General features: G+C 41.6%; 1 protein-coding gene across 6 annotated transcripts in view; it reads left to right on the forward strand.

The window, feature by feature from the left end:
* Positions 1–26,825, forward strand: part of si:ch211-26b3.4 (connector enhancer of kinase suppressor of ras 2) — a 59,182-nt gene that overhangs the window by 25,973 nt on the left and 6,384 nt on the right. For 5 of the 6 annotated variants that reach the window (XM_034598114.1, XM_034598110.1, XM_034598109.1 and 2 more), the window contains exons 6-21: positions 2,538–2,657; positions 3,862–3,921; positions 4,064–4,132; positions 8,823–8,969; positions 14,256–14,383; positions 14,512–14,723; positions 16,292–16,378; positions 17,182–17,390; positions 20,276–20,313; positions 20,417–20,477; positions 21,763–21,811; positions 22,740–22,912; positions 23,573–23,646; positions 23,788–23,859; positions 26,339–26,409; positions 26,521–26,621. In XM_034598114.1, the coding sequence (XP_034454005.1) occupies positions 2,538–2,657; positions 3,862–3,921; positions 4,064–4,132; positions 8,823–8,969; positions 14,256–14,383; positions 14,512–14,723; positions 16,292–16,378; positions 17,182–17,390; positions 20,276–20,313; positions 20,417–20,477; positions 21,763–21,811; positions 22,740–22,912; positions 23,573–23,646; positions 23,788–23,859; positions 26,339–26,409; positions 26,521–26,621 (1,671 nt within the window). The remainder of the gene's footprint in view (positions 1–2,537; positions 2,658–3,861; positions 3,922–4,063; positions 4,133–8,822; positions 8,970–14,255; positions 14,384–14,511; positions 14,724–16,291; positions 16,379–17,181; positions 17,391–20,275; positions 20,314–20,416; positions 20,478–21,762; positions 21,812–22,739; positions 22,913–23,572; positions 23,647–23,787; positions 23,860–26,338; positions 26,410–26,520; positions 26,622–26,825) is intronic. The other variant, XM_034598111.1, reaches the window with a different exon arrangement.

Consider the following 26,825-nt stretch of genomic DNA (forward strand, 5'->3'; position numbering starts at 1 on the left):
CAGAGACCGTTTAATGCTCTGCTGTACTGTAGTGGTAGTTGTACGTTCGTCAGCTTCTGCTCAATAATGCAAAACCCACTGCTACTCTGCACTCCTCTAGACTACGGCCTGCAGCAATCAGATGGACAGGGACAACTGTGTGTGTGTGTGTGTGTGAGAGAAAGACAGAGAGAGAGAGAGAGAGAGAGACAGTAGAGAGATGATGAAGAAGAGCGATAAGATATGAGCATGTGTGAGTCTGTGTGTCTGATGGAGCGTGAAGTGTATGTGAGTGTGTGTGTTTTTATGTGCATGCATGCATAAGGATGAGGAGAATTACATAAGACTGTCCTAGTTGTGTGTTTCCCTTTCCCTTGTGTTCTCCCCCCTTTCCTCCCGGACTCTCCCTCCCACCTCCCTGCTTTTCGAGTTCCCTCCTCCACTCCCCTTCTCCCTCCACCTCTGTCCATCCTCCTCTGTGTCTCAGTTCAGGTATATTTTTGCCACGGTGTGTATACACTCATGCATGCGGAGACAAATAATTACGCAATTGTGCTTAGAGTGTGTGTTTGCGTTTGAATGCGTGTGCAACCGAGAGAAGGTGTCAGTCCATGGGGAAGAAAGCGTGAGGGAGAATGAGAATGAGAGAGGTGGTGGATGTGGGGGATGGAGGGGGTTGTGTGCACACAGAGCTTAATCCATTTGGCATTGTACTATGTCTGGCTTTCTGTTTCACTGCTTTCAAATCTCACGCCAGCCAGCCACATAAGTTAACTTCCCTATAATCTGCGCTCTGATTCTCCAGCAGGCTGCCTGATCAAGGCTGGGTGTGTCACAGCTGGAGGAGCTGAGTTGAGACTCTCTGGGCCTTTTTGTCTCTCGGCCTCAATTTAGTCCCAGGTCAAGACTATTAGTCTGATGATCAAAGCGGGACACAAGCAGAGCCACAACATTGTCGCTCGCTGTAGTTTCCAGCTGGGCACTTCACATGCTACTTACAACTGTATTGGCCAGATTAAAAATATATTGCTTTTTGTTAATATTTTTTTTCTTCTCTTTTCAAATTAAAGCTCAAGTTTTTGTTTGGTGTCTGTGCATGACATTCACAGTTCTGGGTATCCCATTACATAATGAGTACACTTTGACATAATAGTACTGAATAAACAGAATAAGCAGCGGAACATTCCAATAACTGACCCAGAAAAGGGTGGGCGTGTGTGTGTGTGTGTGTGTGTGTGTGTGTGTGTGTGTGTGTGTGTGTGTGTCTGTGTCTGTGTCTGTGTGTGTGTATGTGGTCCTAAATCTGTTGACACTAACATCATAGTGACTTGTCATCTTTATGGAGACAAAAAAGCAAGTCCCTAATAATATAAATTATTAAATTTCAAGGTGAATATTTGGGTTAGGTTAAGGTTAGACTTAGATTTTGGTTAGTGTGGGAGTCAGGATAAGGCAAGTATAACAATGGTTAAGGTTATAGAGCAAGTTTCCAGGAAATCGATGTAAGTCAATGTAATTTCCCCTGAAGCCATGGTTTGTGTGTGTGTGTGTTTGTGTGTGTGTGTGTGTGTGTGTGTGTGTGTGCGTGTGTGTGCGTGTGAGTAAGATCTCCTCTGGTTATTTCATAACTATAATCCGGTAATTGCTCATTAGGATTGAGATGAGAAGATTAGTATGTGCAGGGTTCCTCACTGTCATGCAGCTTGTGTGAATGTAGAGAATAAACTGTATGTCCTCTTCCATGTACGCCTGTTACATTCCAGCGAGTGTGTGTTTGCATGCACGTATGCACTAAGTAGCGTTGCAGTGAGGCAGGATAACCAAGGTAACGGTCTCTGTAAAACCCACTGCAGTCAGTCAGCCAAGATCAGAAGGCAGAGATGTTGCTGATGATAAATTAACTTGCATGCGTGACCAAGCAGACAAACAGCCAAGGTTTATTTAGAACAAAGGTAAGGTGAAGTCATGCTTTTCATTTGGCGTTTGTGCTTGGATGCACTCGAATGCAGTAATATGTATTAGAAATGTAAGTGCAGTGTAAAAAAAAAAGAAAGAAATCACAACACAGAAAAATCCATCCAGTCTGATTTAATTTAGTTGATGTGATGGAAAAAAATTGCCTCTATCTTCCAATTGAAAAAATACAGATAACAACAAATGAGATCTGTGCTCTGTAATTTAGTTGTTAGAAAATGTCATCTGGGCACCTCGGGTTGTGTTTGGTATCAGCGGTGTGTTGTTCAGTCTGTGACGGTGTCTTGTGGGCATGCCCATGGACAGCCTGTGACAGGAAACAGTTTGTGTGCTGGCGTGATGGAGGTGGCGATGTGGAACTGTCTGATGAAATGATTTCTGTTTCACCTCCTCCAGCTAGGTCACAGCATCCCCCGCGGACCAAAACCAATCTCAATAACTTTCTGCCTTTTTCTTTTTGTCGCTCTCTCTCGCTCTCTCTCTCTCTCTCTCTCTCTCTCTCTCTCTCTCTCTCTCTCTCTCTCTCTCTCTCTCTCTCTCTCTTTTCCTGTCATTTCCCCCCCCTCTGCTCTCTTTACTTCCAGTGTAAGACCTTAGCAGGGATATGTGACCACATCATCTCTCTGTCATCTGACTCTCTGGTCTCTCAGTCTGCCCATCTGGAGGTGGTCCACCTCACCAGCATCATGCCCAGTGAAGGCCTGGTAAGGTCACGCGCAAACATTTACACCAAGGTTGTTATTAAAGCTGCACTAATTCATATTTTTATTTTAAGAATCAATTATATTACAAAGGGGGTCATTTATATTGATGAACCCACAAATGATTATCACCCAGCTCTGTTGTACCTCTCAGATCAATGAGCATTTTAGCAATTTTTTTTATCTTATTGATGGTGACTGACAGAATGACAAATGAATGCTAATATTGGTCAGTGCTATCTGAATGAGTAAATTAGCCACATTTTGCTATCAAAACAGCTTTAATATATCATGTGTTGTTTGTATATTGTGTGTTCAGCTTCCACAGTCCACTCTCTGAAACAATCACCTAATGCTTTCATCCATGTTCTAGGGAAATGTTTAAGTCTTGTAATATCAAGTCTCCTGGGGAGAATTACAATGGAAGTCACAAGTCTTCTCAATAAGCACTTGAAAGTTAATCGGACAATTTCTCACAGAGTTACAATATTTGCCTTTTCAAGCTGCTAATAGTGTTTTCACATACCTGCATCCAAGTCTCCTCAATGCACAGCACTAATAATTAAATATTTAAGTTGTGTGAATATGCACTGCCGGCCTTTTGCTGTCTTGGTTAATTATTTACTTTACCAGCTCAGAACTAGTGACCGGAATGTTTTCGGTTTTCAGTCTCAAACCAAATCCAGTCTTTTGTGAGTCAGGTGGTAAAAGAAAGGAAACATAGTAAATAATCTGTGATTTAAAAAAATGTGAATACAGACATGAGGGGTTACTGAATGGTTTGATGGCTATAATAATAATAATAACAATAATAATAGACTCATAATCATACAGCTCAGTTTTACAACTAATATTAGTATTTGACTAATCCACTTCACCACCATCACAAAAATGCCAAACGTTTGATATATCTCTTGGGAATATGGTGTAAAATTATGTAGTTGAGTTCCAGAAACTGAATTAGAGTCATAGTCAAGGAGGACTGAAGCGGCACTGGAGGCTAAGGTGGCTCAAAACACTTCACCTTGGTATTTCTTTAAATTTGTCATTCAGTTTATCAAGCCTTACCACTGTTGAGTTTTCTGACCTAGAGTCTCTGGCCCACACAGAAAGAGTCAAAAATACACACATAGATGCAAAAATAAAAGGTATCATGTATTTGTATTTGTACTCTGTATAATACTGAATCCCTCTGCTTGTGTTACAGGGGATGTATATCAAATCGACATATGACGGACTCCACGTCATCACCGGAACCACAGAGAATGTGAGTTTTTGTTTCAATCAGTCGGAAGCTCGACACTTGACACAGCCACAATTTAGGGTCTCAAATTCCACTATATCAATGAACGTACGAGTCAGCATCTCCTAAATGTGCTGCCATTGTCCTCAAATCTCCGCCTCTGCAGTCTCCAGCCGACCAGTGTAAGAAGATCCACGCAGGGGACGAGGTGATCCAAGTCAACCACCAGACAGTGGTGAGTTAAACAGCTTCCAGGCGTAACACTGTTGCCATGGAGAATCACAGGAAATGTTCTCCAATTCTGTGCTATGTTGAGGAACTGTCAAGGTACATGATGTCTGACTGCTACCACCACCATGGTGCTTCCTGTCCTGTGCCTGTGTCAGTATGTAGGCTAATTAGGCCTTGCTGTGGGAGCAGATTATAGAAATGATTGTGACAAGACCTTTGTTCCGTCCACCATGATTGTCAGCGAACTCTTTCTGGAATTTGTTTCCACTGTCGAAAGAGAAAACCCCTGAAGGAGGCGTCTGGTTTGAAATGTGAACTCATGTTCCACTTTCAGACTTGAATAAGTTGTGTTTCTGCCTTCAACTCGTCACATCAGAGGCGCGCAAAAAAAAAAAAATTGGGCAGCAATTTTAAATGGAACGATGGGTTGCGGGAGCATGTGACTGAGCGCACTGTGCTGTCAGCTCTGGCACAAACAATTTGCTTCAGCGTTTTATTTTTTTTAGATTTCTTAGCTGGGGGAAAAAAAGGTTTGTGTCTGTGTGTAGACGTCTCCTGTGTGCTTTTCCCGTAAGTATTTCCTCGTACGTCTCGATAGGTGCTGCTCATGTGAAAGCGTGCGATGCAGGCACCGGAGAGTGGTGTTGATTGACGCGTGAGGAAGCTGCATGTTATCTCTGTCCCCCCCCCCTCTCGCTCCCTCCACGAGGTGACTGTGCAGATCGCACCCTGCCAGGCTCTCAGCTCCAACCCCTCATTACTCCCTCAGCTAGATCCTCAGCACTCTGATCCCTCACTCTGGGGGAGGAGATAAGCACGGGGGAGACGAAGGTGTGTGAGTGTGTCTCTTGATGGGGAAAGGGGTGTAAAGCAGTCAGGGGATGCTGAGATGAGGCAGAGCTGGGAGAGGAGGAGGAAGTAAAGAGGGACTTGGGGAGAAGAGGAAGAGGATGAAAAGAAACGGAGGGAGAACAGCAGAAGTCAGTACAGTTTTGTCTTCCGATCCAAAATACAGCTTGAGGAAAGATGGATATACTGTAAGCCACTCTCCTTCAACATCACGGCGGATAAGTTTATCTTTATATTTCAAATGAGATTAGTGTGGATATTGAATTAACAAATTCCATTATATTATAGAAACATTATGTAGACCTATCCCACATATTTAGCAACAGCGCTGCCCTCATGTCTATGCATGAGCTTCTGTTTGAGGCCCACTTCAAAAACAGGACTTGCAGTTTTTAGCTTCTCTATTGAGGCAAAATGTGGAATTTGCTCAAATAACAAACTGATTGTTTGAAGAGGCAACATAATTATGTGGAGGTAATAGCATCTGGGAAAATAATGAAGACCCCTGGGATAAAAAAAAAAAAAAAAAACTCTCCAGCAGCAGTTTATGCTCTATTATTACTTTGGTAAGTCTCTGTTCTTTTAGCTCTCTGTACGTTTGCATAACAGAACAGCTTTAAACCATCCTGGTCAGTTCAGGCTTTGTGTTTGCTCATGCACTCGGTACCTGCAGTCCACTGTTGTGCTGGATCAAACAAGGGTTGAGGAGTTTTGATCGGGATCCAGTTTGGTTCAAGTTCAGTTCAGTTAATTCTGGCTTTTCCTTTGGGATGAAAATGTCCCAAACCTTTGGAAGTAAATACTAGAGCCAATACAATACCTTATGTAATCGCAAATTTCCAAGCCCATTTTACATGTTTCTACTTTTTGCAAATCCACCATACACCCACCCATCTTAATATAAATGGATACTCACAAATCTAGTGGAAAGTTTCTTCAAATAGAGTGCGATATCATTTATTTTACACAACTGGAAAGCATGTGGCAAAATGGTAAATAGTCTGTATTTATATAGCATCTTTTCTATATTGATGACCACTCAAAGTGCTTTACACATTCACAGCGTGCATCTATGTGCAGCACTTTCTGTATCACACATCAATCACACACTGCCGGCTCAACCTTTCAGCACTTGGAATGGGGGGGCTGGGATTGAACTTCTGACTTGATAGTGGATGGGCCGCTCTATCTCCTGAGCCACAGCCGCCCACAAGCAAATACTTTCTGTGCCAAAAGCAATGAATCCAAAAGAAAGTAGACAAAATGGTCAAAAAAGCTGCATAAAGCTGAACTAACAATGATGCGACAACCTGTCTTCAATAACTGCTTCATAACAGATTTCTACATTACAGTGCTAGCAGGTGGACTTTACTATTCATGACCTTGTTAGTTAGCCACAGTATAAACTTACTTCACTAAAAGCAAAAAAAAGTAAGTATTAGCTTTTAAAAGAGCAAAGATATTTCACAATTATGGGAGAATTAACTTTAATTTTGCAAACCATTTTTTTCATTTAACAAAAGAAACAGAAATGATCCAATGTTGAAGCTGCACTGATCAACATTCATATCTTAGCAATAGATACAATTTCATCAAAAAATAGATAAGTAAGATCACAAATCTTACTAGGTGGTCAATGGGCAGTTTTTAAATGTTTGTTTGTTTTCTGCAGTAGCAAATGAGTATTAAGAGTTTGAAATCAATGAATCAGATCCCAAGTTATTGATCATGGCACCGGTGAGTCCTAGTGTGTCCTGGTTTACCTCCTTCCTTTAAGAGGGCAACAGGACAGGACATGTCGACAGAAGCCTCCTGTCCCTTGTGGCCGATGATCAGTAGCTGAACTGTGAAGTGGGCCAAAGAGAACAAGAAACGGGACACCAGGCTGACACAGGCTGGTCATCATTATGTCAGGAATAAGGTCAGAGCCGTGTGTGTGTGTGTGTGTGTGTGGCCTCTGCGGACACTTGCAGTAGCTGTAGCCAATCAATGGCCTGACGAGTGCTGCGAGCTCTGGAGACGGGCTGTCCACAACCACGAGAAATCACTGCAGTCAGCGCTTCTTTCTGACTCTTTCCCCATCGCTCCCGCTTCCTTAGAGCATAAACATACTGAAAGAGATGTTTTTTATTTGAATATGCCAGTGTTTTCTGAACACTGGCACTTGGACAGCTTGGTGACAACAAAGTTTCGTAGATGAAGACGATGGATTTTAATGAGCGCACTCAGACTCATGACCACTTAGTTATGGCTGTTTAGACGTGACGTGTCGCCAGCTGCCTTGTAGGAGAAATGTATTCAAATTTCGCAGGCTTGCTCAAATTGTATTATACAGGGCCCTGTGTCTAATACAATTTATATCAATAAGCACACACTGTAAAAACCTCTCAGTGTTACAAAGAGCAGATCAACATTACCCCAAACTAAAGCCTCTAAAATGACAACAGAATTGAATAATCATCTCCTGTTAAATAAATGGAGATAAGATTGGAGGTGATGCAGAACTTTAGCCAGAGGCCTAAAATAAACTGACAACTAATTGTATGTCAGATTAGCATTAGATCAGAGTTTTGAAGCTAGTTATAAAGAAATGGTATCGAATAAAAAATCATTTTTATGGGCTCCAATTACTATTAACCAAATGTACAGACAAAAATGGTCTTTTTACAGATGTAATAAGTAACAATTCTTCATTAAAAAAACACGACACCTTCTATTTTGTTGACTTGTGTACTTAAATTATCCAAAACGTTTCCAACAATGTTCAAACCCACAATTTTATTCACCGTAACAGGACATTTCATTTTGGTCACCTTTTAATTGCGTAATATCCACTCTACCTGTGTCTTTCCTCGTCTCTGCTATTACTTCCAGGGCTATAATGTATTGCCAGTCGGCTGTTTTTACCTTCCACTGTTTGTATCGGTCACTCATAATGGATCACAGTTATTCAGTACCATTTGCTGCGTAACATTAATAAAACTTTATTACCTCATCCGTGAACATTATTTGCACCTGAGTAGTGCAAGGTAGATTTTCATTGGCAATGGAGGTGAAGACAACTCCCATGACTCCACGCTGCTTCACAACAAACTAGGACTTTTGTTATTATTTCGATTGATAGACCCCTAGTGGCCAGTGTTTCATTATTGTACATTTAACCGAGGAATTCAAAAAACAGAGAAATGTTACCCAATACCTCACCGTTAAGGATTCAAGTTAAAATGTAAGGTAACTTATGAATAGTCTAATGGTGGTGCTGTCCTTTATCAAACTGTGCACTTGACCGTTTATATTGCACAGACAGATGATTATTGCACAGTGGATTTTGCACAGTTAAGAGAGTTCAGTCCATAATGGTGGTGCATGTAGTTTTACTGGGAGCAGAGCTGGTTGTACAGTCTCACTGCTGCAGGAAGGAACGACCTGTGATACCTCTCCTTCAGACACTTAGGGTGAATCAGTCTGTCGCTGACGGAGCTGCCCAGTGCTGTGATGGTGTCCTGCAGGGGGTGGGACTGGTTGTCCATGAGAGAAGACGGCTTCGCCATCATCCCTCTCTGTCCCACCACCTCCACTGGGTCAAAGGGGTATGCCAGGACCGAGCTGGCCCTCCTAATCAGTCTGTCCAGTCATTTCCAGGCAGCAGTTGAAATGCTGCTGCCACAGCAAACTACTCCAAAGAAGATGGCTGATGCCACCACAGTCATAAAAAGTCTTCAGGAGCGCCCCCTGCACTCCACAAGAACTCAGTCTCCTGAGCAGATACAGTCTGCTCTGACCCTTCTTAAATAGTGCAGCAGCTGTTTACTGTAGCCCTGTGTGTCTGTGTGTTTGCTCCTCAGGTGGGCTGGCAGCTGAAGAACCTTGTGAACGCGCTGAGAGAGGACCCGTGCGGAGTCATCCTCACGCTGAAGAAACGGCCCCAGAACACCCTAAGCTCCACACCGGCTTTGCTCAGGAACGTCCGCTGGAAACCACTGGGCCTGCAGGTAAATGGCAGCAACACATGGATGTCCTCACTGCTGAACAGGCTCCTCTGCACATCCTCACGTGAAATGTGAAAAACTCCCTCTACGAATCCCCATGTATACCTCCACACTTCCTACTTACAGTCAGTATATTCGAGACGGGATGATTTAGCACTACAGTACGTTCAGTAAGCTGTGTACCTCTGGCTTTATCTTTGACTCACTCAGCTCTTGTTTTTACCACCCACCTCTGCATTCTCCTACAAGCATTTTAAACAAATATTTTCAAAAGGAAACGTGTCCACTGTTTGACCTTGCATCCGTCCTCCTGTTGAGAGTTTCAGCAAATCTCTTGGTTTTACAGCCTGTCGTACGGCTGACAGTCTCCAAAGCCTTTTAACAAATGTGCTGGTTCCTAAATCTCATTCAAGATAAAGGTCATTCAAAATTGAAGTATAAAAGGTGAAATATAGCTAATTAAACCCTACATCTGTACTTAAGAGGCATGTGAATTATTCAAATGGTATAATATGACTTGAACTTCTGGTACAGGGCAGTGCAAGGTCACCAAAGAGTCATGCTCTTACTCACATCCTCCCATATCTGTACTGAGACTTTGGTCCCAATTCATTCAACCATTGTCCCAAAGGACATGACTCTTTCAAAAGAGAGTACATTACTTTAATGTTCAGTCCAGTAAATCTAAAAAGGCTCAGAGCTGCTTTACATATCTTACTTAACAACAAATACTTTTCAAATCTGTCTCATTCAGAGGCTCGAAAAACAAACAAATGTTGGTGCACGGAAAGAACAATTTAGGCCAAGACGGACGGAGGGTTGAGGCAAGGGCTGCTCTGGAGCTGCCTGCATGCTTTGTGAAGCAGCTTCTCTCTTGTCAGACCCTTGTGCTCCATGGCTGCTATTTTTAACCCAGCATCAGGCTAATTCATTTACATGCTACATGCATGCTATGATCTCTGTTCAGCGCTCAGCTTCCATTGTCCATCTTTTATCCTCCTTTACATTGTCTGCTCCATCAGGCCTGTTCTTTGTTCTTGTCAAGCTACAGTTGTTTCAGTTTCTATTTGTTTCTACATGTCATAAAGAATATAAATTCAATATTTAGTGATATACTGTACATTCGAGCATATGATCAAGTGAGAGACGGCCACAGATTCCGCTCGTGGATGTGGTTTCTATAGTGACCTAGAAACCAATAAAACCCTGTAATATCCATAGAGTCTAATACAATCTATCTGGAGGACTATTCTTGTTTCCAGTTTGCTGTCTTGTTAGACCATCACTCTCAAGTTATTTTCATGAGTTTATTGTTATATTCGTTGCATGCAACAACAGTGGATTGTGGAAATTCTTCCCTAATGGGGTTCTCAGACACAACCGTGCCATTAGCGCCAAGATCAGAGCGCTGAAATATATGTGGGAGAAGAGAAGAAAAGAGTGTTTTAGATTTGTTCTCTCTCTTCAAAAGACTGAAACCCTTAATTATTCATAAGCAACTACAGGCAGCTCCACTGGCTCTGAAAAAAGAACCGCTACTCAGCAAATACTGGAGATAATTCACCGAATCCAAAATATTCTGCTAAACAGCCTGTGTGTGTGTACATGTGTGTGTGAGTGTGTGTGTGCGCATTTCTAACGCATGTTTTAATGTTTTGTATGCATGTTTTTGCACATGTGCAGAGTGATGTTTTCCCGTTATCATTTCCATTGCTCCTTTGAGAGACAAAGGAACTGGGTCACTGCACTCTGGTCTTGGATACATACTGTATAAACACACACAAACACACAGACACACGCACATACACACACTCCAAAAACAAACACACACATGAACACATGCACTCTCATACCTCTAAGCCTGCTTTTGGAGGATGAATTGCACGGCTGTGAAGTTTAGCCCGAATATGGCAAACGTTCAGCTGGATTACAAAAAAAATCCACTAAGGAAACAATTTATCTCTGCAAATTATCATGTGATTCCAGCCTCAAATCCCTGCAAAGCAACCTTTTTATATTCTCTCTCTCGCTCTGTGTGTGTGTGTGTGTGTGTGTGTGTGTGTGTGTGTGTGTGTGTGTGTGTGTGTGTGTGTGTGTGTGTGTGTGTGTGTGTGTGTGTGTGTGTGTGTGTGTGTGTGCCTGTGAGTTTGCACGTGTGTCTGTCTCATCCTCAGTAGGTTGCAGAAAAAGCAATTTAATGATGCACTGTAATAACATTGACACAGACAATTATTCTAACAAAGACGACGAGGATTACTGTGACACATGTGATACATATCGCATTATGCCAGCTGCGTTGTTCCATGTCCATGTGACAGGTCACTTCACCGGTCACACGTGTGCCCCCTTTCATAAATATGTTATATGTTTAGACTTATGAATTATTACTCTTTGTAAACACTTGCTGTTTTTGGTAACATAATAATGGTATAATGACCATTTATGTTTTATTGATGGACCAGCTGAATGGGTGCAATGGGTGAGGGGTTACAGCTGCTTTAACATCTTACTTTGAGTACATTCTTTGGTCTATTTTCCTGTTTGAGGCAGAGTTTTGACACAATGACAGATAATTCAAATTATACTTTTTGCTATCCTTTCAGAAAGTAACGAACATTTTGAAATCTGTCATGAAAGAGCATGTAATATGAAAAAAACTAATTTGATAACAGCTGCATGGAACTTTAGGAGGGATTGTTTGTGATTTCCAAGGTCAAGAAGGAACTGTGACGCACAGTAATAATACAAAAACTCTTATTTTAAAGGAATGGTTTGGCAGTTTGGGATATGCCAGATGGTTTTGTTGAACAAACCATCTGGAGTATTTTCTGGGAACTGTTTGGAAAAAGGCAGGTGCTTTCAAAAAACACTTGGCAGTTGATTGGATAGACCTGTCACCATCTATCGCTGTTGCAGAAGAGAAAATCCATTTTCTTCCATCTAGAAAACTTTGTTCTTTTCTCTTCTCAGTGAAGAAATACTCTCCAATCCTGATTTAGCTGATGCTATAGCAGCATTACTTTAGCAGCCGCCATTGTTGTTGAAGAACAGCTTCACTGAGTCAACACACCTAAGACACGCTTGTATAGCTGCGAGAAGTTTCTGCCTCATAGTTCACTGATTGATCGGAAACCACTGTGGGTCAGCCAATAGCATGCAGTGTGGAAAGAAAATAAATCCAGATTCCTTTTATGGAGAGATTCAAATGAAAAAGTCTAGCTAGCTGTTTCCTCCTGTTTCTAGTCTTTGTGCTTAGCTAAGCTAGCTGCGGTATGTTTATACTTAGTGCACAGATATGAAAGACTAGAAACCAGAATCAATCAATGAGCCCATGCTTATTAGTTGAAAATCACAGACTTAATATGTATTTTAGGAATACATGTCAACATGTCACAGAAAAAGAAGCACTGGTGTAAATAAGGAAATGAATGTGTTCCATTCAGCTGCTTCTGTTCCAGGGTCCTGGTATCACTGACAGTGTTACCCTAACCCCCCTAACCCTGTCTGCTGAAAAAGGAGAGTCCTCCTCAAAAGTGAACCCAAAGCATATTGATGGTGGCTGGCCGCAGTGTAGGTTAGAAACCTCACCTCCTCCATGTTAATAAATGGAACATGGAGGAAATAAAAAGTAAAACTAGATATTAAATACATTTTTCTCAAAGATGGTCTGTCATTTGAGGTAGTTCTTATCACACCGATGTTTTTTCAAGTGTACATTTTTCTGGCAAGTTTGTCAGATTGTCAGATGAGACTGACTCACGATTGGTGGAGCTTGTGTATTGGTGATTGCTACTGCACAGTCTGCGGTTCCAAATGTGCAAGATGGCAGCATTTGTATCCTTGGTATTTTGGTTCATCTCTGGATAGAGGAGACGTGGCGTCGATCTTGATATACAGTCTATTGTGATTAATTAAATTCAGTTTATCATCCAGCACTTATACATCCTAAAGAATACAGTGGGGTCAGAATGTCTGCATTTGTGCATGTTAAGGCAGTGGATTGGGTACAATTAATCTGGGAAGGGTGTACGTGGTGGATTTCTTGGTAGTTTGGAGTGGGGGCGCAACAGGGGTCAAATGATTTAAGTGCTTTCTTAACAGAGTGGAATTTCGCCTGCTGTGGAAGCCCCCTACACACCCCCTTTTTTCCATGCAGACAGCAGTGGGCTGTAATCACTAAATTACTGTTTTCTTTCTCAGCTCCAATCACCACACTCCACAACTCCCCCCCCCCCCCCCTTGCACTGTTTCCCCCAGTCTCTCTTTCTCTTTCTTTATCCTGTTTCCTTTGCTCTCTGCTCTCTGTCGCGTGCATCCCTCTCTTCCCGCCCGGTCTCCATTATTTACTGTGAAGCCGTCTTACTGTAAGCTGCCTTCATCAGAAGAAGGCTGAGCGATAGAAAGAGATGATGATAGAGACAGGACCTGGGGATGGTGGTAGCGAGGGTGAGAGGAGGAGGAGAGAGAGTTTGGAACATGAAATGAATTCCACTAATGGACTGTTGATGAAATGATGAAACACTGGTCTTTCTTAATGAGAACGCCGCCTGCCTCGCCGTCGCTCGGGCTCTGCGTCTGTTTATTTATTCTGTCCACACTCGACATCTCCTCACGCAAATGAAGTGTACTCATCTGACATACAGTAAAACACTTCATTCTTCAAATTCTGGGAAACCTCGTCCTCTGGGAGAAACTGTGAGCTACGTATTTGTCACCCCAGTTGTTCCGACTGAGGATAAATATAAGTCGTTTGAAATTTGGAGCTTGAGTTTCCATGACATCACAAGCGAGGCGCCCTGTCCTCACGGAGGACCCGATAACAAACGTATCTACGTGTCCTTGAGCCAAGCTGATGCAGAAGGCCTCGCTACCTCTGTCCTCTCCTCTCTCTTGTAAGGGGGGGGGGGGGGGGTTGCGTTGAGGAGAGAGGAAGAGCGCGGAAAGGATGGGAGAGGAAGGGTTGTCATGGGAACAGACATGGTGAGCCCTGTGTGAGTGAGGAGGCTTGAGACAAAATGACAGAACAGTGAAGCGATGAGAGGCTACACAATCAGAAATATAGTGAAAAAAGAAACAAACACAACATGTCAGCTCTGTGGAAATAATATTTTTTTTGTGATATTTAGACAAGTCGTAGCTGCAGTAAAATAAGCATATGACAAATTTCACTTGTAAGATTCCCTCGTAAATTATGTGCTTGCTTGTTTTTCTGTGAGATTAAGGTTGAGATCCTCTCATTGCCATCCATTCATACTAACCCAAAGTCATTCTCCCTTTTTCTCTCTCCAGCCGATGCCCACCAGCCCCACCAGCACCTCACCAACACCCGTTGGAACTTTAGGCATGTCTAAAATGGACGCCCCCAGCATGCAGGACGTCTACATCCTTTCTCCTGTCTCTGGACTCTACAGCACCAGGTCAGACGCTCGCACACACATGTATGTTTGATGATTATCGTTATGATGAACTTTGGTTATTATGATCCAGCTGATGACACTGATGATGGCGCTGATGACAGTAGTGATGACAGCTCTGCTTCCCTCAGGGAGGAGATGGGTCTGATGTCATGTGACGACATCAGCCGCTACAGCGTGAGCTCCCAGTCCGGCTCCAAAGGTTCAGAGGCAGTCAGCTACTACCTGGACCAGGACAGCGGTCAGTACTTCTCCTTGCTAGAGGGAGATGGACCCCCAGGGTCTGACTACGACAGGGTCCGAAATACAGGGGTTCGCCGGCGGGACAAGACCCCCACCCATGGTAAGATGGCGAGTGCAATCAAACAGTGTGAATGAGGCAGAACTGGCTCTTGCTTGGAAAGTTGTTTTGAAGCACAGCTTTCTTTCACCGTTTTTGTTTCATCTTTAACTCAACCCTCCTCCTTATGTGTTCATCACTCACTTCATGGCTCTGCTTTATTTGTGTTTATTTTACTCGCGGGCACATGTCCCAAAAACACTGATCACATGCCAAAGGGTCAGTCTAAGAACACTGTCTCTAGCACCCTTTCTGCCCCCCCCCCCCCCCCCCCCCCCCCCACACACACACACACACACACACACACACACACACACACACACACACATAGGTGTGTGTGTGTGTCCAAAATTGTCTCAGACAGCTTTCTAGACATTCTGCACCTTCCAGGAAAAGCTTGACAAACTTCTGTGATTAGTTTACAATAGCCGTGCTTGCTATATATGGAGTTTATGAAGGTAATTAGAGGACCTTGTGACTCTTCAGCCTGTGGGCCTAAATGTATCAATATGTTAAAGCTGCACTACTTATTGTTATATTGAATTATTATATTTGTCATTAAAGGTGTGAAGGCCAAAAAACAAACCCACAGAGAATTATAACCCAACTTCCCTCCAACCATGCTGAGCAATTTTTTTACTTCAAGCTCACTAAGCATTGTTTCCAGTCAAAGCAGGAAACAGCTGTATTTGGCAAATTGGTAAACCAACTGTAAATTACCTGTGGAGCACCAAATTGCTAACGTTAAACACTATATAGTAGCCAGATAGTTCTGTCATTGGTGGATACTGAAACAGAGCTAAAAGGAGAGTAAATATTGGACTTGCCGGAAACATGACAGGTACAGATTGTGTAAAAATGACTATTATTATGTGTGATAATTGCTTGTGTCTTCAGCTTAAACGTTCGATACATGTCACTGTCTCAGCTGCTCTATGTAGTGTCGCTCTACCACAAACATTTCTGTTCTGTGTGGATGTGTTCTCCCACAAAGGAATTTGACCAACTCACTGTAAATCTCAGAATACCTGAACCAAACTGCAGTCATCACAGTTATAAACAACTTTATACTGAAATGCAGAAACATACAGCTTCGTGTAGCTCACCTGCTAACAGTAAACATAGTGGCACAGCTAGGTAGCACATTTTTTGTTTACTAATATGGCCAAGTGGTTGCTATTATTATACTATTACTATTATTATAATGTACTAATTGATTGTGTTTTCAGCTTTGATGTATGCTACAGTCAAATTTGCTGTTCGGTTGTACCACAGCTTTGTGTAGCTCGCCAGTGGTCTTCAGCTAACAATAAAAATGCTAGCAGATAAGCTAGGTAGCATGCTGCAGTGAAGTTTACTCATGTGGCCTTTGCCTCACGCTCTGACGCAGTTCCTCCAGACTCTTCCATTCCTCCCCCCCCCTCACTTGCACACACTCTGTCTCACCTGTCCACCCCTCCAGTTGTCTCCCACGCTGTCTCTCAGTCACTTGCCGTCCTGAGACAACACTCCACCACTCCCCTCCCCCTCCCCCCACAGCCGACTCTCTGATTGCTGATTGGTCGTTCCAGGTGACCTCAGACCAGTGTCCATGCCTCCCGAATATAACTGGATGGCCGAGGCCAAGGAACCCAGCATGGGCAAGAGAGGGAGCCGAGGTACACACACACAAACACGTACAGCACACAAGATGAAACGCAGGCCCTCACACACTTGACACAAACGGGTCAGACAGGTGCCGCGCTTTGCTCCATACTCAGCTCAACACATTTCAGCTCATCCTCTGGTTATCCATGGTGCTGTGGTTGTGTGAGGATACATATCTGTCGGGTATGTATCTGACAGAGCGACAAATAAACATAAATGCAAGGAAATTGCATTTATACAGCTGCTCTGGAAATGAGGGTACTTCTATGTGACCAGTTCTAACCAGCTTCACCATTTTGCGGCAAGACTCGATCTGTATTCAAACGAGGATCCTCCACTCTACCATCAGAAAGTCTATGAATAACATTAAAGCACAATACTCCTATCGGGGGTCTGCTTCTCTCCTTCTCTTTCTCTCAGTCACTGTTTTAGTTTTTCACATTTAGGTATAAGGATACTAAACAAATAAGAAGGGGTGCTTTTTTTCTATCTGTAGTTTAATCAGAATAAAACTTTCAAAGAGTGACAAGATTTAGCAGTTGTGCCCTCCAAATCAGGATAATCACTGCAAACAGATAAGCCGAATGTCCCCGGCTGTGGATCCATATCAGAGGCTCTGAGGCACTTTTATCCTTTTCTGTTGGGTTTTTATCTCTAAGGGTCTATTCACCCTCATCTGTTTCTACTCTGGGGTTCTCCCTCAACTCTATGATAATATCTCCACCCCCTCTGTGGTTTTCCTCTCTCTGTCAACGGTTCTGTTTAGCCTGCCCATTCTTTTTAACTGCTCCATCCTTCCTCCATTTCCCCACAGACTCAGACAACTCCCTGCTGCGTTACCTTAGCGATGACAAGATCCTGGTGATCGAGGAGGAGCCCGAGGGTCAGAGTAGGGAGAGCCGGCGGGATTCCACCAGACGCTCTCGGCGCAAGAGCCGCAATCCCAGCAGCCCCAGCTTTCCCATCAGTCCCTCCATGCTGTCCTCCACCCTGCGCCTCGACCAGCCTCCTGAAGTTTTGCCCGTATGTACACAGTTGCTTCCAGCTGGTTTCTGTAGGAGTGCACTCTAGTGCCCCTGGGGGGATATTGGGCTTTCAGACAGCAGTAAACAAATAATCATTCAATGAAATCACTCTGTCATCTGCTCCTGGGTTATATGTAGTTATAACTGTGTTGATATGTCTAATGCTGGATGTTAGCCACATCAGTTCATCATCATGGAAGATATAGTTTATGGTCACTTCTGTTCATTGGGCAGCAAAGAAAAACAGCTTCTTTCCATTTGTGAACAGATGAATGTGGTCTGTGCTGAGGAGTTTGCCTGGTTGTGTAGTGGATTTGTGTTCACACAGATAGAGGCATGCCTGCATATGCTATGTTAAAGGATGCTTATAGTCTATACATTTCTTCCTGTCATTAAATCCTATAAAACACCAACAAAAAATGTATGCTACTAATTAGGGGTGTAGTCAAGAACAAGTTTTATCAGTTAAATCAGTTTTAGCTGTCAAAGTGTTTGATGATTGTCTGTTGTGTTGTTTGTGTCATGTAGACATTAAGTACTACTTCATTTACCTACCTGATTTGTAAACAGGGTTCCAAATCTGATCTGCTGCTGCAAATACAAACAAATGCATCATTTATTCCTGTTTGAATACCGTTTGTGACAAACTGCAGCGCCCACCTATACATTTCATAACTTTATTTTAAAGTTTTTTGGTTTTTTAAATTTTATGTCTTGATAACAAAGAAAAAGAAGAATTACAATAACAGTAAAGTGAGGGAAAATGAACAATTTACAAATAACAATGAAAAAATGTTTTCATGTAGAAAAATCTAACTATTCTTGTGGGACCATATTTAATGATTTACATCTATAGGACTAAAAGGACATGAGTGTGCAACACTAACATTGGTTGTTCTGGTCAGAATGAAAACCTGTATTTTCTTTGACATGTGGAATACCAAAGCCATTTGGATCATTAGAAGAGCTCAAAATAATTACTGAATTTTTCAAGGGCAAAGTTTATTTAGATTGTTTCGAAGGCCGTATTTTGCTTTTGATGTTTCTTTTCCACAGAGGACATTTTGACATGTCCCAGTAGGGAAAGTGCAGGAGTAACTAATAACATTAATTTCTATTTTTAATATTCACACCTGTGCTTTTACTACGTCAAAATGGCTTTAATCCGGTTTGTGTTTCTGAGCAAACTTGAGCACAGTTATGTCACTAAATCAACTTTTCTCATGTCTCAGTTGATGTCTTTCTCCTTTTAGAATGGCATGTTGGTGGTTGTAGGACAGAACATGATGTTCACACGTTGTTGTTATGTGTGTGTATGTGTGTGTGTGTGTGTGTGTGTGTGTGTGTGTGTGTGTGTGTGTGTGTGTGTGTGTGTGTGTGTGTCTGTGTGTGTGTGTGTGTGTGTCAGGTAGAGGAGACAAAGGAGAGAGAGGATGATAAGTGTTATTGCACGACTTCCAGCATCACACATTATGAGAATGACAGTGACACGCTCAGATGTGCCCCTCTGTAACTTTGCGGTTTCTCTCTAATGCAAACACACTCATATGTACACACACACATACACACAAAGAGAGGCGTGCGCAAACAAACACACACTAGCACACAGGAGTATATTTGTATACAGGGTAGCCATCTCACGACTCATCCTAACTCATCCTAATATCCCCGTTTCTCTCGACACGCCTGAGCCTAACTAGGAATTTATTCCGGACAAACACACATTTGCACACGCACACACACGTACACTACCACGTATGCCTTTGAGTAGGTGTGTGACTCAGCATCGGCCAGACCAATTACAAGCACGACTGACGGACTGTGTGTACCACACGATGCACTCAAACACACACGTTCACAGCTCAGCTCACACCATCCCTCTCTAGCCCTCCCAGCTGTGTGTCTCTCATGGTGGTGACTCATATCTATTCACATGAAGTATACTATCCTGCACTAACAAGCATATGCTAACATTAATGACCTGCTTGTTTCCTCTTTCTCCTTTTCTCGGTACAATTCTTTTCCATTAATGCAAAATATTTTGTCTATTAAACTCATCATATTTGTTATGTTTCATATGTTGAGCATATTTGTGAGTGCAATACAATATACAGCCCAAACTAAATGGGAAATATGAAGCACATATATATATATATATATATATATATATATATATAGTATATACCAAATACTAAGTTATATATATATGTAGATGTGGTTGTGCCTTAAGATAGATTAAAGAACTGAACAACAAACAGTCAGTTGACGAGTTAGCAGTGTTATACAATCTAGTAACATACTGCAAGTTATACTTGCTTGTATTTTATTGAAATGTGTTTATGTTTCTAGCTTTTTTATGTAAACATTTTGTCATATAAGGATTCTTTGGGTATGTAGAAAATATTTTTAAAATATTAGCCTTTTAGCGAATCAGATATGTTGCATTTGTAATGTAGCGAAAAGTAATGCCGGACTCAAACTATCAAAATGATTTTTGAATGACTAGTGTTACACCTACCCATTACATACTGATTTACACAGTATTTAGACCATTAAAGTGGCTCAACATGACTTTACTCATCAGTTAAAGGGACAATGTTTTTGTACAAAACTTTTACATTTCTAATATGGAGCCTGTCAAGAAACATTTCCTTCCCATTATCCACATTGATGAGCTTTCAATGCATTGTAGAATAGTTACAGTAGATAACAATAAACACAAAAGCAGAGCATGGAGATGAAAATGACCAGCATAGATGTACACAGGAAGAGTGTGATTGTGTGTGTATGTGTCCGTGTGTATATGTGTATATATTTAGAAAATGTATGGAGGGATTTGTGAAGCTCTTTAATGAAATCTTTTATTTCCCTTTCAATGACCAGCGAGGTGCGGACACACTGCGGGCAGACACAACAGACCGGTGAGTGTGTACCTGTGGTTGTTTGTGGTGTGACCACGTGATTGACAGAAGGAGCTGTAACAGTTGTTTGTGGTTCCTATGTAATCCTGTCTGGTCTCTGCAGGTACTCGGGCTCAGGGAGCTCAGGAGCGGCCTCCATGAGGAAGGTACGGGAGCAACCAGTGGTATGTCCCTGACTCTGACTGAGTTTTTATATTTTACAGGCTTTTACTGATTTTTAAACAATGCTTTCTTTCCGGTACATTTTCATTCTGACTCAAACCCCATTTTTAATGAATCAACAAAGGCTGCACAGTCACATCATCAGTCTCCTAGCAACCACACCCGCTGTTACATGGAGATCGATCGTGTCCACATAAGAACTGAACAAACAGCCAGACAGGACTAGGAGCAATACCTGAGATTAAACCAATTCAGATCTGTGATAATTAAATAAAAGATAACACTCAGATGAGATAAATTGGTTTCCATATTTAGGTTACTGTGACACGAGAAGCTGTCTTCGTCATTAGCCCAATGCCTCTCCTCCCAAACACTGTGAGTTGTATATGAGTCAGTTATGACTGTAAGCAGATATTTATTCCGCTTTCTCACACAGATAAATAACCATCAGACTTTTTCAGCTATAAATGTTCACACCTATAACCATTTTCTATAAAAACAAACAATATTTTGGCTTTGCTGACATCATCTTGATGCAAAATGTGATTTTAAAGTGATATTAAAGGAGATGTTAACAAACAAAAAGTGTCTACATTTTAAATTCATGAGAAATAAAAGGAACATTTTTTCAACTCAGTTTACTCAGTGGTTGCGGCTACAGCCTTTAGTTGTTCTGGTACAACTTGTGGTGGCTATTGTTAGCTATGTTAGCTGATTTAAGATAGATATTGCTGTGTAACGGACATTTCTAAACAACTGACATCATCGCATGTTTTACTGAAATGAGACAAAGCATTTCTCGTACAACTGTCATTTGTAGCTACAGTAGCCAACTGTTCCTTTTCGTTTATGGATAATTTAAATATTTCCACTTATTATTGTCAACGTAAAATCCTTTTGATTCAATTGAACATTTTAAGTTATGTAAGTTAAGTAGCAAAGGTAATGCAATGTTGTGATGCAAGTCACAACATCTGGATGTGCGATGTAGTGCGTCGGTGGCAGACAGCTTTCACTTCTCCCTCACAGGTTGCAGGTCACTTCCTGGCTGCAGCAGCTCTAACACTGTGATCCGTCTGTGCCTGTAATCCTCTCTGTGGTTTGCCTGATAAAATGAAGATAAAAAAAAGAGAGAGGGGACTGGCTGCTCATGTTTAGTGTTCTGAGTTCTTCAACAGCATCAACGCAGAAACCTTTGCTCAAACATGTATTTCCTTTTCCCAATTTTAACTTTTGTACTATGTATTTGTTTTTTGAAGCTCACATTGTTTTCTTTCTTCTCCGCAGTCTTTCCATTACACCTCGCTAAGAACGAAAACCAAAAAGAGAAGTAAAGGTAGGATATGTTATTATTTTTTTCTGTAACTTTACATTACTACTGTTGAGTTCCCAGAGACTCAGGAGCCCATTATCACAGAGAATGTTGATATGAGGTTGTTCCCAAAATTCTACTGTGGTGCCATAAATAACCTGCTGCAACCGATGCTTCATGAAATATTTTTATTTGCATGTTTTTTTTATCTTATATTGAACTTAACATTTTTATTGTTCAATTATCTTTTATAAGAGTTATGGCTAAAATATGCTATTTTTAATTGGTTTTAAATTGTGTTTGATTTCTGTTAATCATTTCCCGACCCCCCCAAGGGTTGCCAAACCTTTAGTTTGGGAAGCACTGCCATTCAGAATCAATTGTTTTACCCTAGAAAATGGCTCAATGTAAATGTCTGAACTTGAAACTGAACCTGACAGACTTGAGGTGCTGTGACTGGCATGTTCACTCTGGTGCATCACTGTGAGAGAATGACAACACATCAGAAGCAGAGAGACAGGCTTGATCATACAGTATAACACATTGCTTATGTATGTATGTGAAAAGTCGAGATTTACAGTACATGATAAAAAACAGTAAAGCACAAACGATAACACTGCAAAATAGAACATTTGCATGTACAGATTTGTTGCTGTTTTTTCTTAATTTTATTTTCAATAATTGATTGTTTCCTTTTTATGATTTTCATAATTAATCACTGGTGTAATACTAAGTTCTCATCGATGTTGCAGATGTGCTGAATCTCGTTCAGTTTGAAGGAACTCAACAGTTCACATTGCTGTTGTTTCTGATTTCTAGAGATTCCATTCATTTGGATTCAGTGTATTCGACTGGAATCAATACATACATGACCACACTTATTTATTATTGTCACGACACCTACAAATGCTCAGAAAATCAGTTTCCGTATCAACGTTTCCTTGCTCTGCAGGTTCCCTCACTAGTGCCAGTCGAAGGAGAATCTCGTGTAAGGACCTGGGCCACGGCGACTGTGAGGGCTGGCTGTGGAAGAAGAAGGATGCCAAAGGCTACTTCACTCAGAAGTGGAGGAAGTACTGGTTTATCCTCAAAGAGTCCTGCCTCTACTGGTACACCAACCAAAATGTAAGGCATCACATTCAACTGTTATTATATCCTGATGATTGAAGTCAAACCCCACTAGTTTTAGCTTTTCCATTCAAACAAAAGACAGAGGCATTAAGGGGCATTTCAAACATTTAGCACATAAAAAGTATGAGTCAGTGTATAAAAAATGCTGTCATCATGATGTCACCCTCATAATATCATCAGGGATAGCTTTTGAGTTAGCATGAAAAGTAATATTCAACAGAAAAACCATTTTGTAAAGTAGTAAACAAACAAGACACAGTTAAAACACAATTAATGTAACATTTATCAATGTATTTTCCATTTCATTATCATATTTATGGTCGGTATTGTTTCCAAAGAATCTTTATAATGAGATATTATATTAAGAAAACAATAATGGATATTTTGGGATTAAAGAATTTGATCTATCTATCTATCTATCTATCTATCTATCTATCTATCTATCTATCTATTTATCAATCCGTCTGTCTGTCTATCTATTTCTTAATAAGTGGTCAAAGGAGTCCATCCCTGTCAATGTAAACAACATATGTTGTTTTCATACGCTTGACTAGAGCTCTACTATCCCAAATAGAATTGGTGAATCAGTATGCATGACATTTTGTTCTCTGTGTTGATGATGTACCACCACTCTCCATCTGTCTGTGCCTGCAGGATGAGAAGGCTGAGGGCTTCATCAGCCTCCCTGAGTTCAGAATAGACCGAGCCATAGAGTGCAGACGGAAATTGTGAGTGTCCCTCACACGTCGCTGAAAATTACTAATCAAGCACATTTGCTCTCACCCACACAACATGAACGTAAACAAACCCACAGCGCATGCACACACAAAAAAACACTAATCAGTCTTCTTCTCCCTGGCTGACTGCAGCGCCTTCAAAGCCTGTCATCCCAAAATCAAGAGCTTCTTCTTCGCCACTGATTGTCTTGAGGAAATGAACAGGTGAGCGATTGTGTGTCAGTACGACTCTGTGAGTTTGTGCTTGTGTCTTAATGTGGACAATAGTCAGAGGCTGGGGACGTCACGTGTTCTTTTATGAATTCTTTATCAGAGTAAACCAAGTAGGCACAAGGCAACAGCACACCAACACACTGCACATGAATAAAGCATAAACTTGGCCCTCTGTTGTCAAATGTAGAACTGTGTGTTTGTGTGTGTGTGTGTGTGTGTGTGTATGTGTGTGGGTGAGTGTCACGTGGGTGTGTGTTCATGTGAGAGGGAGAATGTAGTGATATTTGCAGTGTTATCTGATGAGCTCTAATTATCCACACCTCTCCTCGGTGACACAGGGAGATAATTGGGGGAGAATAATTAACCAGCTATATTTGACTTCCATACTGTGTTTGGAGATGCATGTGTGAAATCAGGGGCGGACTGAAACAATCATTGAGGCAGGGAACTCGACTCCATCTGAGGCCAGCCTTTTTATGCAAACCACCAGAGCGCTAATTTTGTAGGATAACACTTTATCTTTTTAAAGCAGGCACCAGACTAGTTATAAATTTGGCCACTATGTTCTTCTTGGAGGAGTATTCATGGTATGCCTTAGCTGTGGCTGAATACTACTGAAAAAATTAAGTTGAAATAAACCACACAACAGCACATACAGCTTGGCCACACTTTTAAGAGAAAGGTGAAACCTGCTCCAGAGTGTACACAACCAGAGACCGGGGTTGTATGAACTTATAAATAAGTCCACATCACAACTTGAATGGCACTCGTTAGAATGCATACCTCCGCCAATTTCAAATTGTATGAGTAGTTTTTAGTATTAGTATTAGTATCCGTTTGAGCATTAGCAATCCTACTAATAAACATACAAATTGTAGGAGTCGATGGGTTGAAGTAGTCGGGAGATTTCTCGTTTGCTGCACCTCTCGGTGTGCGTTTATTTACAAACTTTTTACAGTTGCAGAGAACTTCCTGGTGTAATCAAAACATCCGCTTTTAACCCCTCCTGGTGCCCTTGTTACCATGGTAACCCCACAGCTCCTTACAGGAGTGAGTAATAGTGTAAACCACATAGTGCAAATCAAATACAGTGTAAACCACATCAACAGTCTTTGGTGAATTCTGTCTATCACATGTGTCCACTACACAAACAAACAGTCCCCCTATGCAACATTTAAATTCAATAGAGTTTTATTTGGATCTTTGCACACACTTGTAAATATCAATGCCTGATTTTTCCCCCCCAAAATCCATCAACGTCCAAGATGACTAGACTTATGTTAAATATTTTTGTTGACTTGTGTACTTACATTATCCAAAATGTTTCCGAACATTTTTAAACCCAGAAAAATCCCCCAAATTATTCAAGGTAACGGGAGGTTTCTGTTTGGTCGCCTTTTAGCTATGACATATCCACTATACCCGTGACTTTGCTCATCTCTACTAACCGCGGCAGCAAACACACAGTTAGCCAGTCGACTATACAATACACCGTTTGTATTTGTCACTTATTTGCTGCTTAACGTGAATAGAAATTGTATACTTTAACTCACTGGTGAACACGCATCAAGTAGCTTTTCATTGTCAATGGTGGCGAAGACAACAACTCCCATGATCCCACGCTGCTTCATGACATCATCAAACTATAACCTTTGTTATTGTTTTGATTGAGAGACCTCTAGTGGCCGAAGTTACATATTGTACATTTAAATCTTTAAAATCAGCTACAAATGTAACTTTTGATTTTAACAGTTTAAATAATTTCCTACATCAGGTGGTTACTGTAGTTTTTTTTTTTGCTAATATTACTGCAACAGGAGGAAACTTTCACCTCTGAATTACAATGTACATTTGTTGCCCTTGTGAGTATTTAAAGCAGCAGGATGCTGTTTTGGGGTTTGACTACAGTGCCCATGATCATTATAATGAAGGGACATGTTAGCCAGTGCAACAATTTGGTCAGTTTATGTGTTTTTACATTTTTGGACAGCTTCAGAACAAGCTGCAGCTGCAAGCTTTATCCCAATTTTTAGTCGGTTAAAAAAAGGAACCAGGGCAACCCTCATTATTGTAGAGAGACAGAGGACAAGCTGGGATCTTCAGTGAAGACAGACAGGAGGACAGGATGAAGACAAAGTGTGAATGTCGAGAAAGACCGCCATCTCAAAGTCACTGCTGAGAGACAATGGGACTGGGGACTGTCTCTTCTCTCATCCATCTCTCTAATTACCTTGATGCTTTTCTCCCTTCATCAGGGGGATGGAGTCAGTTAGACAGATATCAACGGTTAAGAGACGCCGCTTGAATTATTTACAGTCAACGTTTTTTATTCATCACCTACCATTTACCCAACATAACCCATCCTTTCCTGTCCTCCTTTCTGCTACTTTTCTCATACGTCCCCAGATAACTTCTTCCTCCTCACTGTTCATCCCTCACTTTTCCTCTCTTCTTCCCTTGCTTCCCGTAGGTGGATGAACCGACTGGGGTTGGCCGCTATTGGCTACACACCAGATGACAAGGTGCCACGTCCCGATGAAGGTAAGACGGATCGGCTTATTTGAAATTATTGGTTCCCTATTTTCGTCCATGAATCACCAACATTGATGTGTGTGTGTGTGATGGTGTGTTTGTGTCTTATCTCAATATCAGACTACTGGAGTGAGAGTGATCAAGACGAGGTCGATGGCTCGATGACACTCAAACAGGAGGCACCATCATCCCTCTGTGATACTTATCACCGCACACCATCAGTAAGTACACACACATAAACACACACACACACACATACAGACACATTTACATGCACACTTACCCACACTCTTCTTTTTGCAGTGTTTCGTTCTGATAGCATATTTTATTTTAAAAGCCCCACAGTTTTTCAGAGCTGCATAGACCAGAGCCCTCAGCATTAATAATACATCAGAGTGTGAGACTATCTGGCTCCGTAAGCAGCC

This window comes from Hippoglossus hippoglossus, chromosome 10 (genome assembly GCF_009819705.1).
Source record: "Hippoglossus hippoglossus isolate fHipHip1 chromosome 10, fHipHip1.pri, whole genome shotgun sequence".
NCBI lineage: Eukaryota > Metazoa > Chordata > Actinopteri > Pleuronectiformes > Pleuronectidae > Hippoglossus > Hippoglossus hippoglossus.